Source organism: Strix uralensis, chromosome 1, assembly GCF_047716275.1.
Source record: "Strix uralensis isolate ZFMK-TIS-50842 chromosome 1, bStrUra1, whole genome shotgun sequence".
NCBI classification, from domain to species: domain Eukaryota; kingdom Metazoa; phylum Chordata; class Aves; order Strigiformes; family Strigidae; genus Strix; species Strix uralensis.
In genome coordinates this window covers 3,123,368-3,137,140 of record NC_133972.1, presented here as the reverse complement: position 1 = coordinate 3,137,140, position 13,773 = coordinate 3,123,368, and the positions used below count along the sequence as shown (strand labels likewise).

The following is a 13,773-nucleotide window of genomic DNA, read 5'->3' as shown; positions in this document are numbered from 1 at the left end:
TGACTGCACAGCAAGGGAGAAAGATAATTCTACATAGCAGCTGCCTTCCTCTTTTTTCTTAATCGCCTTTCAAACAATGACACAATTGCCTACAGTCACCTAAAGGTCATAGGATTGGGAGGACCAGGAGCTTGACCCATATGGCAATTCTTGGCGACTGTTCTTAGAACAGGAACCTGCCTTTTATTCCTTGTTCTAGGGAAATAAATGCAATAGTACTGTTGTTTAAAACCTCCTGAGTACCCAGGACTTCTGTGTGCAGTGATGCCTAATGGGTTATCTCTAGAATATCTCCTCGTTTTTCTCTTGAGCATTGCAATGACATGTCGGGCTTTCAGAAAGATTCTGAGTCTGCAGCCCATAAATAGTTCAAGCCAGTGGCTGTTTCTAGATGAATTTGAGCAGATAGGAAGTTAATGTCATAAATTCACCACTTCTGCTTTCAAATGAAGGGTTCTGGGATTCTGCTCTTGGAAGATGACTCTGTCTACGAAGGGAACTTCACAGAAGATCTAACATTTGTTGGAAAGGTGAGCACTTCCTTCATCTCAGCCTTTCTATACAGTTGCTTGCTTTCCATGGGGCTCATGGATTAATCTTCAAAGTTCACACCCTCTCACTCCACTTCCTTCATTCCCCTGAAAAGAACATTTTCCTGGGTTTTGGATATTTTTTTTTTTTTCTATTATCAGTCTCATTCACAGAAGGAAGGATGCAGCTGAGAGACTTCAAGTAGCTGGGGGCTTTGTGCATTGTTTTGGTTTTTACTATTTTGTTTATTTTGAGGGGTTTGGGTTTTTTGTTTTTCTGTGGGACATTTTTGGCTGTGCTTCACAGCTGCTGTTGGGATGCTTTTGTATTCTTAGAACAAATGTTTTAGCCTTTGTAGTGCTTGGGAACACAGGAAATGATGTATAAACCAAGCAGAGTTGCAGTACCAGCACTACACTAACATAACCGAGATGATAACATAGCTGAGGGATCTTGGAAAACATAGCTGAGGGATCTTGGAAGCTTAATTTTGCAATCTGGATGCTGCACTGACATGTTCAGCATTTTGTGGTTGATCTTTAACAGAAATATCTGGTCAAAGTGCTCATAAAGTGCCCCATTGCAGAGAAGACTATTCCTCCAGCTTGTTACAGAAATCTATGATGAGTCTGACAGGAAGTGTGTGGTTATATCAGAATGAGTGGATGTCAAAATAGACACAATAGACACTTGGTAATGATTACAAATGAGCCCTGTCATTTACTCATTTGTCATGGGAGGAAAAGTTTGTCATCTTCTTCAGCCAGAAGACTTGGGGTAGATTTTTCAGAAACTGATTATAGTGCTTAGATACTGCTTCCTCCAAAATTAATGTTTAGTTTTAGTGGTTAGTCTATAAAATCTGTTCTTTAAAGATGGAGTGCCTCCTGCTATTAGCAGTGAGGGCTTCAGGCTAGTAGTCAAAGCCAGACTAGTTACGATATTGTTTGGCTTTGGATTGGATTTAATTAAAACTTCTAATTTTGAGTCAAGCTACTGCATGTCTTCTGTATTTGCCTCAAGAGACTTTAAGGTTTTTCTTGGTAGCAGCAAACATATTGAAAGCATTTATGATGAATATCATGTGATTCCCCTTACCTGTGAGGCCAAACTTGCTTGTGTTTTTAATGAGCAGAGGAAAAACAGAGGGGAAATTGAAGTTTCGTGTGTTCACTCTAGGTTAGAAATAACTATACTGTCAAATTTAAGCCAGAAAATTTTATAACTCAAGATACTGGGTATTTGTAAAGCATAATGTAAATGTTTTACTCTGCAGTTGTGGCAGTCTTTCCCATCCAGAATCCTATGTGTGTCATTCAATAGCAAGGACATGTTTTCTCCAGTGACTGCCACCTTAATGACTCTATTGCTTTGGAAGGTGAAAATGTGCACCTCCATGCTGGAAGATGTTCTTAGTTGCCGTTTCAGGAGCTGGCTCTGTTGAAAAGAGAATTTGAGATCTCGGTCCAGCTTCTTTCCTCTCTCTAATGAGATCTTGGCAGAATAACCCTTTATTTCTCTATTGCAGGGGAAACTGTCATTTGCCAATGGCTTCATTTTGGAGGGAACCTTTACTAACAAATCGGGCCAAGGCCTTCAGACGCACGGCATCCTGAACACTTCAAACGAGCAGCTGGATGACAGGATAACCAAAGTGTGAGCAACAACAGCTGACTTCTTGGGTCATGGCTTGTATTTTGACTCTACCTAGAGGAGTACTGGATCAAACCCTACAGGGATCAAGGCAGTCCTTGCCTGAAAGAGTTGATCTTAAAAACTGGTTTATATGCAATGAAAGGAGAAAAGGAGAGCACAGTTTGTCATTTAATTTTAATGTCACATAGGAAGCAGAAACTAGATAATCTACTCCCATCCTGCCACCATCCACATACTCCCATCCTCAGACTGGAGAGAGTTTTGGAGGCATAACATGTTCAGCGATTTGTGCATGTATGTGCGCACGCACACATTCGTATCTGTGTGTACACACAGGTCTGAAGCTATACAGGCAAAGGTGGGCTGCTAAAATGCATCACTTGCTCCTTTCCTGTCCCTCTGTGCTACTACATGAATATTACCAGCTGATACTGTAGAGGTAGGAAAGCTACTGAAAATCAAGAAGCGAAGCACAGCACATAAAGATCTGAAGAGCTTGAACGGGGTAGTGCTTTATGTGGAGGAAGGCTGTGGAGCCAGGATTTGAGCTTCACCAGTCATGATGCTGCTTTGGCAGGCAATGGTGCGAATGCAGGGCAGGAGAAGCTGAGCTGAAGCTATCAGGCCACATCCTTTGGTATAGACTCTTATTCTGAGGGCTGAACCCTGCAAAGGGATGCTCTGGTTGTCAGGGTGGAGAGCCTGGGTTCAGCCGGGTTAACCCAAATGAGTGAGTCCCACTGGGAAAGACAGCTGCCTGTCCTCTGAGAGGAATTCCTCCCACAAAATCCAGTACCTTCCTCTTCTTTCCTCTTCAAAACATTTCCAGTCCAGCAGGGTATCTGTTTTGCAGGAACAGTTCCTGTTTCCTGTGCTATTCAGGCAGCAATAGCTACTGGTGGTGGTTGCTCAGCTGTCTTCTTGCCATCAGTCTTTTCTGCAGGCTTTCACTTGAAATAGTCTAAATTTAGAAACATCCATAAGTGGAGCAGAAAGCCTGTGATCACTTCACCAGCAAAGATTCAGATGATAGATGTTCCATGCACCAGGAATTATTCTTCACCCAAAGTATCTCCTTGTCAGGACAATAGTCTTGAGTTGCTTTTCACTGAATTACCATTTAGGCACTGCCATCTTTCTCTGCTCCCATAGTTCTTGTGTTAATATCTGATTCTGGAGAACCTTCCATATTTGAAGGTAAAGTCTGAAATAATTGAGGAGGGACACAGAAAAACCTAATGCCATGTTATGTTTCACAGTCAGCTGGGCCTCGAGGAGTTCCCAGTGGAGAAGAGATGGAAGGGAATCTATGACCAGTTCCTGGAGTTCATCCATTCTGGTTGCAAAGAAGAAACAGAGGAGTCTTTCACAGGGTTCCACATACAAACAAGCAAGGAGCTGAGGAAATCTCAGGAGTACCTCTTCTGCCAAAAGTATGAGTATTGCCTGCCCTTGTTGCGACAGAGGAGCCCATTTGTGTAGAGGGGATAGTGGTTTACTTTAGGGTCTGCCATGTGTTAAAGTTATAAACCCAAGCATTATCCAGTTGTTCCTGCTCCTGAAACAGAAGGATGAATTTTGAGTCTGAATTTAAGGTTGCGCTGTTGAGACTGATTCTTATAAGTGAGAACTTGGATGGGATTCATTTGATTAAGTGTAAGCATCTGCACATGACCCAGTCATCGCTGCCTCCTCTTGTATTTGGGGGAGGCCTAGCTGACGTCATCAGCTGATGCATAGCAAACTCACCTCCCCTTAAGATAATATTTTAAATAGATAAGACAAGCATGTGCAGGATGCAACTGAGGCTGGTTGTAAGGCGAGCCGAAGGTGATGAATTTAGATAATCACAGGTCTTTGTAAGTCAGTGGGGCAATTCCATTGAAAAGGGTAGAGAAAAATTCATTTGTTCTAATACTCTCACTGCACCCTTGGTATCAACCTGCAGTACCACTTGGGATTGATCTCAGTGCTTCACTGTGTGATCTTCCGTCCTCACCTCTCATTTTTCAGGGGGACTGAGGATGTGTCCTGGAAGACAGAAGATATTCTTGAAGAGCTTGTCCAGCACCAGGAGCTGGAGTCACTACAGAGTTATTTAGAGAAGGTAAAGTTTAAAATCATAATGATCCATGTCTGTCCACCAGCCATGGACACAGGTTGTAGCAACTTTACGTTGCTTTCGGTTAGCACGTATAACATTGCCACTGACTTCAAGAGTCTTCCCTAAATTATGTGTGAGTACCTATGCTTGTGAAGAAGAGGGTTATCCTTCATGCTTTTTGGACACTTACTTTATGTACAGCTATACAGGCCAGGAAGTGATGATAAAGCTTCACTCTTGGTTCTCAAACTGTGTCAGGGAATAACCAGCTGCTGGAAATATCTAATAACCTTCCATGCACTCTCGGCAGTTGTTTTTCACTCAACCAGCCTTTCCCTGAAGCAGCCTTTGCTCTCTCTTGAATATCACAGCAAATATCATCAGAACAGCAATTCTACTAAGCACATTTCTGCCTAATAATGGGAGGAGCTTGTGGCAGCAAAAATAGACCAAAATTACAGTTGATTACCTCTAGGCTTGTTCTCCTTTGCTGACAAGAGAAGGTTGGGTGGCGTTTCAGTGTTATCCTCTACTAATGGCAAGGGCTGACTTGTAAAATTTAATTTTTCTCTATCATGTAGGCATTGAAGTCTTCCCTGCACCCACTGGGAAAGCTGCTGAAGGCCTTGACGATAGCTTTTCAAGCAACATATTCTGGGATTGGGGCCAACAGGCACTTGCTGACTATGGCACAAGAGGAAGTCAAGTACTATGCAAAGAAAATATGGGAGTTTTACCAGTAAGTCAAGCACACTGACTCCTTCCAATGGGTATGAGCATAGAGGGCTTGTGGATTTGGGATCACTTTTTCAGGTGACAGGGCTGCTTTATTTCACAGCCTATTTCCTCAGAGAGTTGTTTCAGAATGGTGGTAGTTAAAGAGTTACTTACAGTAACTGAGGTTATATGGACCTAGAAAACTTTTATTATGCCCATTGCTCAGTACATGATCCAGGGGCTTCAATGTGACTAAATCTCACTGAGTTATGGTAGCTCAATGAGCTGTTGCCCGTAATAAGACTTCATTTAGATGAGCACAGATATGAGCAAGAAACCTCACTAAGTAACCAGGACAGTGAAGTATATCAGAGCACACAACAGTGGTGTTCGATATCTATTTTGAATAAAAAATAGCTTAAGCTTAACATGCCTCAACTCAACAGGAGTTCAGAACATGCAGTGTAAGCACGTCGTTGAGGCTTGGCTGATGTGGGTAGTGACTGTAAAATGAGGTTTTCAGTTGTGTGGGTAATTGAGGACTGGATCAAAGGCATGATTGGGGTCCTGTTGCTGTTTGAATATCTTTTAGGAGAAGATACAAGAAATGACACAGTAGGCAGAGGTGGGGAACTCTGCCTCTAGCTGCACTCAGTGTGGTATTGCCTTAAAAATAAGATATTGGATAAAAAACTCTGTTATCAGTGGAGCCTTGTGTGCTTGAGGAAGGCTGCCAGCTCTGTGATGAGGGGTTGTGTGTCCTGGAGCAGTACAGCTGATGGGAACAAGGCAGATTTGATTCAGTCCATCTGAGCTGTGTTCATGAACAGTACAACAGAGCTGACACCCTGAGCACTGGTTCATGTGAAGGCACTTCTGAGCTCAGTGCATACCTTGGAAACCTTGGTTCATGTCTCAAGACCTTTCAGATGCAGTGTGGGGAGGAAGACCCACCTTGCTCTGCTGTGCCCCGGCTAAGTTTCCTAGGCTGATACTTCCATACCAAAAAAGAGGCAACTTCTCCCTAATCCCCATTTTAAGATTATGAAGTTTTGGCTTGGAACTATCAAGACAAACCTAAGCTACTTTTTCAGAGTATGAACATCCTCTAATGTTCACAGATGGTTTAGAGAATTGGATGGTATGAAACCTCATGTCCCTTAAGTGGAAATACAAGGAGATGGTGCTCAATGCAGACCACAGTTAGGATCTCCAGAGAGACCACTCTACTCTTCAGAAACTATGAAGATTTTTGAAACACTTATTCATTCCTGGCAGCTTCTGCTGGTAATGGAGAAAGCCCCCAAATAGTGGAACTTGATTACTGAAACAACACTGCAAAGATTACAGAGAGCTTTAATAATACTTCACTTGATTCTGGGACAGCTGAGCTCCTCACTTGTGAATAACAAATTACCCTTAAAAGAAGGAGGAAGGGAACTAAACCTTGGTTCTGCTCTTGTTTTAGGGGTTTGCTCCATCTGGCACTGGAACAGAAAGGCCAACTGCCCTCAAAGTGTATGGATGAAGATACAAGGTATGTGTCACCGCTTGTTGTTTTATCTCAAGCTGCTTGGACATATGGGGCATCTTCTAAAATACATTAAGTGCTGAACTGATTTGTCCATTTGAGTTGGGTTTAGTGCCCACACTTAGTCTCTGAGCACAAAGCTTTCAGTAGTTCTGCTTGAAGCATGAGAGCAGCTTCGAATCATGTTCTGTAGCAGAATAGAGTGGTGGGTTGGTGGTGTGTGTGGTACAGAGCCGTGCAAGATTACCCACACGAGCTACTGTGCAGTAACATGGTTGTGTGTGAGGTAGCAGTCCCAGCCCTATCACGCGCTTTGCATTAGTCACAGGAACTTGTTCATTGTGGGGATGGTGACTTCCATATCAGCACTGAGAGAAAGGCAAGCCTGGAAATAGGGAGTACAATGTGGGGAATGTGGCAGAGAAGGTAGAAGACATGATGTTCCTGGAATAAGAAGGTAGGAATAATTGTGTGAGACCCAGGTTTAGGGTTTTTGGGGATGGGAAGAAGCATCTTTGTTCAGCTGTCCCCATTTGGTCTGGATTTCTCTTTGCTGTAATGTGCAGCCATCCACACATGAACGAAGTCAAGAGGTTGGTGGAATGGTAAGCAGCTGGAAAAGGGCTTTATCTGAAGTAATTTTGTCTTTTAAGAAGTAACAAATGCTTTACTTATACCACTCAGAAGGAACAGCTGGAGATAGGTGCTCCAGGTTTCTCACAGTGACTAAGGAGATCTTGTAGAGAAACACTACCCTGTCCTGTCCTACAGCATAAGAGGCACTTGCATCTTCAGCTTGTGAGCGTGAGCGCATGCATGAGAGTGTTTTAGAGGTCACTACTGTCCAACTGTGACATTGAACTTGCAGGTGGAGGGAGGGGAGAACAAGGAGGACACCTTGCAGTCTCAAAAGCTGCCTCTTCCGTTGTGTGCCGTGTGGTTCAAGGTTATAGGTCTCACTGTAGGACTTTGCTTTTCTCTGCCACAGTGACGAGAAGGCATGCAGTGTGGTCCTGCCGCTGATCTTGCCCTGCTTCTACCCTGAGCTTTTCATGCTCTACATGCTCTATCATGAGAGAGAAGATGATCTCTACTGCCAAGGGATTGTGGACCTAAGTCTATTTCCTGACATCAAGCTCCTAGAGTTTCTGGATGTGCAGAAGTAGGTGACATTTTTTCATCCCAAGATGCAACCCCGTGACACCAGTTGGGAAGGTAGCAGCCAGGAAAAGCTCTGATGGCACGAGAGGAAAGGACATATAACCTGTTCCGGGGTCCATCATTGGCTGTAGCACTGAAGCTTTTCCTAGCCTGCCAGAGGATGTCCTGTCGTGGAGTGCCTGCAGTACTATCTGGAAGGACAACATTGACTAGTGGAAAGCTGCTATTATTTATACTAATTTCCATTTTTGTGTAGCAAAAATCTTTTCTAGCTCATCAAACAATTGGTTTGCTCCAGTTCAGGGCCAATCAGACAGAGTTTCTAAATGTGTCTTAGGAAGGGCTATAGTCCATCCAATGGTATCTGCTGTAACAATGTAGGCATACAGTTCCAAGACAGGGGAAAGGCTGTGGAGCCAGATGTTTCCTTCATCCATTCCTGCAGCTAGATCCATCTTTAGAAATGATATTTGAGGACCAATGACTCAGACTCAAGAGGCATGTAAGCTTTTCTAGCACAGCTCAAGGACTTAAGGAGGATAGTAGGACACCCAGAGTCTCAATTTGGCAATTTGATTCAGTCTAGACTTAGTGAGAAGAATTGAATCTGAAAGTACCAGAACTCTCCATTGTTTGTTACTGGAGCATCTGTGGGTAAAATGAACCCAGGTTAATGAGTCTAAGCTATTAATTCTTCCTATAGCAGTGTAATGAGAGGAGCAAACTCAGCCTCATGCACCTACAAGACTTTAGCATCACCTTAAACGAGGAGATAAAAACAGTCAAAACTGACTAAGGGTTGAGTTAAGACATGGACATCTGCCTTCTAAATGTTCTCCCTGTAATCTCCTTCCAGACACCTCTGGCCTCTGAAAGATCTCACCCTGACAACCAACCAGGTAAGAAATAATGCTAAGATCTAGCTTTGGTGTGTTAGTGAGATGGCACTGGGGCTACGTGTTGGTGCTGGCTAACGTTGGAGCTTCACCTAAGTAACCACAGGGCAGACTGTACTCAGAAATCAGACCTACATGACATGTGTTGATTAGTCATGGTCTGTAGCTACTGTGTATGAATTTCCATGGATGGAAATATGAGCTTTGCATAGGATTGCTTTGTAATGCTCTATTCAGTGATGTTTCAAAGACACTGGTGTTCAGAGTGGCACTGTAGCCATCTGCGTGTGTTCAGAGTGGCAGTGTCTACAACAGCTTTATTTTGCCTTCTGTTCTGGGCAGAAAACATGCTTATTTTGGGTCCAGCACTGAGGAGCTGTGTGGTGGCTCTTGGAGAGATACTCTTACAGAGGCACAACTCTTTGTCTTCCTTTCAGAGGCGGTCCCTTATCAAAGACAAGTGTTTCCTGTCTGCCACAGAGTGTTTGCAGAAGCTGATGTAAGTCATTGTCTATAACCTCCAACCAGGGATTTTCTGTTTTCTGGGGAATGCCATAAATTTACACCTGTTTACAAAAGCATTTCTGGGTCAGCCTGCAAGAAAAGTTGTTTGTGATATTATTTCTGTTTAAAAGGAAATGTAACATCTGTACAATTATTTTTGTCCCCCCAAAAAATCAAGACAACATTGATCGTGTTTAAGTACAACCCACCTGGGGCTAATATCTCCACTTAATTTTTCAGAGATATTCCTACACAAAATCTGACTTTGATGAAATGGAGTTCACTCATGTCAGTGTGCATAGCAAATTGGGCCTGGCTGTGACTGCCTGGTCATGAGAGAGCCCATTGCTCTGGACACATGGAGCTCCACGAGGGTTATCCTTCCAGTGTGGCATCCCAAGATGTTAATGTAGCAAAGCAGAGGTCAATTTAAGAAGCTCAGCTTGATTTATTGGCTTGAAGTCAGTCCAGCCTAGGAGATGGTACTTCAGTAACGAGTGGGAGGGAAGTTAAAGGGGAGCAGGGAAGTGTTGTGACATCCATCAGACAGGAGCTCTCAGGTCCCTAAGTACACTAGTCCTGGTGAGAGCCTCCCTATGGAAGCCAATGTGACTTCTCTTCTGGGGAAGGCAGCACAGGCTACGTGTACCTTTGTAGGACATTATGGGCAGAAAAAACCACCTTACAAACGTGACAACTGTTACTAGTCCCTTGATAGAACTGCCCAAAGTGATTTGTCCCATGCTTTTATTTTAGGGACTGACTTAGGGTAGTCCTGTCTAAAATGAAAGACTGACACTAGGGTGAGCAGGTCACACTCAGGACTTGGGAAGACTCAAGGTCCATCTGAATGATGTTACACCCTGGTGGTGCCTCCTGGCACAACCTTCTTGACTCTTTTTTGGTGCAGTCATTTGAGATGACTGATGGACTTTATTTGTAGCGACAGTCTGCTCTGTATTTATTATTTTTTTTTTTTAGTTCTGCTGCTTTATCTCTTTAGCTGTGTAGAGGAAGCATCTTTGACATGGCTGTTTTCATACTGACAGTACCACAGTGGATCCCCGGGAGAAGCTGGTGATCCTCCAGAAGACGTATGAGGAGATAGAGAGCACAGTGTCCCGGGTGGTAGAGAAGGACTACAGGCTTCCCATGGATGACCTGTTGCCCCTACTGATGTATGTTGTATCCCGAGCAAAGTAAGTGGAAGCTTTTCATTTCCCAGTCCCGTTGTTGTGTGATACCTCAATCAGAGAAAGGATAGCCATGTTTCCAGGCCAAATAGTTTAAATTAAAAACTGGGGTTTGTGTTTTAACGTGCTTTTTCCTGAGCTGTATTGGGGTTTCTGTGTGCTACTGTCTGCCAGCTGTGGTGTGATGGTGTTGGCCATGATATGAAGTGCCCAGGGACTTCCTGAGTGTCCAACGCTTATCCAAGAGGATAGTTCTGGGTTGTCATGGGAAATGCAGTCTTACCTGCACCTCAGATTACTGTAGAAAATACGAACATGAAGCCTTTGAAGGCCAATTGTTGATGCCTTCAAGGCATCATTTATATATCGTACATCTTCTATTTTCCATTCTCAGTGGGGCACTGTGATTCAGTTTGGAGACTAGGAAGGTCTTGAACACTGATCATCTACTAATTAGAACTTTCCTGTGTAGGAATGACTGTGAATGTAACATGTTTCTGCCAAAGAGGCTCTGTCTGTGCTGCTTTCACTGTAACTACAGGATCCTGCTTACATTCAGTAGAATGAAACCGTAGTTTTTTTTCCTGGCAAACTTGAGTCAAAATCCTTGACTGACTTCCTGGGTATGCTTGGTCTCCAAACAAGGGTGAAATGTTTAAACTTGGGGCCATGAAAACCAGAAGTGGTTGTTTGGTTTGGGTTTTTTTTTGTGTTGTTTTGTTTTTTTTTTTTCCTGCAGTCATGTTGGGTGATACAGTTTTGTTTGCTAGTCAGCTCTTTTGACTGTAGATGAGAGAGGAGGGGAATAAGTGAGACTGAAAAATGGAGGCGTTGAAATTTTCTTATGATTGAACTTTTTTGCTGAGATCCAGTCATACTGGATACCTCAAGGATGCAGCCTCCAGAAGATTAAGGTGATGCACAGGGAATCAGCAATGGACTTCCAGATCCGTGCCTCCTTCTCTCCATAATCTGAGTTCAAACATATGCCCACAAACACTGGTGCCCAGAGATTTGTCCTAGTTGTGACTACTTTTTTTTTTTTTTTTTTTTTTTCCTAGAATCCAGCACCTGGGAGCTGAAATCCATCTAATCAGAGACTTGATGGACCCCGCCAATCGAGGAGGACTGTATGACTTTCTGTTAACAGCACTGGAGGTAAGGAAATGTTTTCAACAGCGACAGCTGGAAGTTGCAGTAGCCTTTCTTGAATAGTAGAGATCCTGATGGGCTATACTCTCATTTAATTTTAGAGAGCTGTTTATATGCCCAGCACAGGAGGTTATTTTCCTTCTAGTCTAGAGAATATGCTTATTGTTCATTTATAACAATAAGCATTGGAATGGGCTGCCCAGGGTGGTGGTGGAGTCCCCATCCCTGGAGGTGTTTAAGAGTAGGAATGACATGGCGCTGAGGGATCTGGTGGAGTTGGAAACTGCCAATGCTACGTTAACGGTTGGACTAGATGATCTTCAAGGTCCTTTCCAACCTAGATGATTCTGTGATTCTATAATGCACATTTAATCCTGCCTTTGGGGGGCAGTATAGCTTTGCTTTGTGTGCAAGAGACCAGATTTTGGCCCAAAATCCCACAATTTTTCCTTAATGGCTTACTCTCTTCCTTGACCAGTCATGCTACGAACACATACAGAGGATGAGACTCCACCAAAGAGAGAACTGCCATGTGACTCACAGCTCCTGAGCCCAAGGACCTGAAGGGAGTCTCCTCCCTGATGCACTTTCTTGACCAAACACTGTTGGATGAAGAAGCAATCATGTCACTGCTGTTCTGGCTGCCTTTAAGGGAAGAACGGGTATTTATCAGATGAGGGTTTCTTGCTGGGTTTTCTTTTAGACTAGCTATGATCATAAAGCACAGACATACAGATGCTTTGGGCTAAACGCCTTCAAGACGCAACCTCAGCTTGTGTTTGGGAATCTCTTTGCAGAAAGTGGCCAAGGTTTCTTTTGCCTTGTAGTTTTATTTCACTCCCCTGCAAACGGCAATCTGCCTTGAAACCTGGTTTAACTGTTCTCTCAGATGTTGTGTTTGTTTTGCACTGGTGAACAGACATAAGGGAGGTTATTTTATAGAAAGCGGTCAAATGAAACCACAAGAACTATTTTGGTAGGACTGTTTCTGGTTGGCAGAAATGTGGCATGGACAGGAGAGGCCATCTCCATGCTCCTAAACAACCTGTTCCTGGACTGAGGTGGCTTTTTCTGCATCCCTCAGAGGCAGGCTTTTCCATTCCTCTTCCTACCTATGCCAAACTCCATACCTCTCCAATGCATCGTAAAGCTGCTATTGACTAACTTCCTTGTTTTATAATACTTAAAAGTGTATGTATATTTATACCCTGCAGATTCCTGTTAAATCTCAGGGATATCACACGTGCACCTTGAATACACTAGTGCTGCTTTGTAATTCTGCAGGGGTTCATGTGTGCCCAATAGAAAGGACATAACGTTGTCCCAGGATGAGGAACTTCAAATCCTGGTGAGAGAAAACATAAAACCACCTGGCTTTCTGCACTGACAGAGCTGCAAAAACACTGGTTTTTCCGAGGTACACAACTATGTGCTGACAGACCACCCACTGATGCCAGTGGGGTACAAAGCAGATTAGAATCAGGCTGGGTTTTACTCTGCCTTTATAAAAGGCAAATGGATATTTGGTGTCCTGTTCCCATCAGACAAAAATAGTACTGTCTGAGTTGCATATTTAGAGCAAAACCTCTTTTGAACTAGATTTTTCCTGCCTTTTTTTTTTTTTTTTTTTTACAGTTTGATTTTAAATTATCCAGGTCTTTGACTTCAGGAAGAAAAACAAAACTCTACAGCTATTTCCTCCTGTTTATGACAAGTATTATGCTTTAATAAATAGTACACTTATTACAATAGTTAATATATTGGCATGAGAGTAACCTAATATATGTTTTACAGTAACTTTGTTTTTAAATAAAGCTGTTTAATTTTTAAGAGAGATTCCAGGCTTGCATACTTCTTATTCCAATCTTGTTGCTGTCTTAAGGCATTTGAGAATTTGCCTTCCTCTCTTTAACTTTAGAAAATATGTGGCTCCCTTACTGCCTTGATCATTCAAGAAGAATTCTCAAGGAGAATTTGAACTGCAAATTAGTTTCCTAATGTAATTGTAAGACAGACTTAATCAATAAAACTAGTTTTTGTGCTTCTGTTCCCTGCCAAATCAGTAAGGAGAATGTGGCTTAAAAGTTTATTTCCTGCAATTAAACTACTATTTTTTACCCCACTGTCTGGCACTGATCACACTAAGCCTCAGCAGGCCTTATGAAAGAGGGCTGTTACACACCTTCAGAGCTGAAGATGCTGTGGTGCAGAGACAGCTCAGGTGAAGAGAAAGCGGGAGAGAGTAGTTGAGACCCACATTCCTTCACCTGAACACCTCTTTAGCCACGCCACCATGCTGGTCTAGCTTCTTCCTTCCTTAACTATATT

The 13,773-nt window shown here is 43.0% G+C and overlaps 1 protein-coding gene across 9 annotated transcripts in view; it reads left to right on the top strand.

The window, feature by feature from the left end:
- Positions 1–13,281, top strand: part of ALS2CL (ALS2 C-terminal like) — a 50,174-nt gene extending 36,893 nt beyond the window's left edge. For all 9 annotated transcript variants that reach the window (XM_074867841.1, XM_074868022.1, XM_074868294.1 and 6 more), the window contains 12 exons: positions 453–530; positions 2,060–2,187; positions 3,447–3,620; positions 4,201–4,294; positions 4,873–5,030; positions 6,477–6,545; positions 7,528–7,701; positions 8,557–8,599; positions 9,034–9,095; positions 10,150–10,299; positions 11,355–11,451; positions 11,924–13,281. In XM_074867841.1, the coding sequence (XP_074723942.1) occupies positions 453–530; positions 2,060–2,187; positions 3,447–3,620; positions 4,201–4,294; positions 4,873–5,030; positions 6,477–6,545; positions 7,528–7,701; positions 8,557–8,599; positions 9,034–9,095; positions 10,150–10,299; positions 11,355–11,451; positions 11,924–11,995 (1,299 nt within the window). In that variant the 3' untranslated portion in view covers positions 11,996–13,281. The remainder of the gene's footprint in view (positions 1–452; positions 531–2,059; positions 2,188–3,446; positions 3,621–4,200; positions 4,295–4,872; positions 5,031–6,476; positions 6,546–7,527; positions 7,702–8,556; positions 8,600–9,033; positions 9,096–10,149; positions 10,300–11,354; positions 11,452–11,923) is intronic.
- Positions 13,282–13,773: the final 492 nt, after the last annotated feature.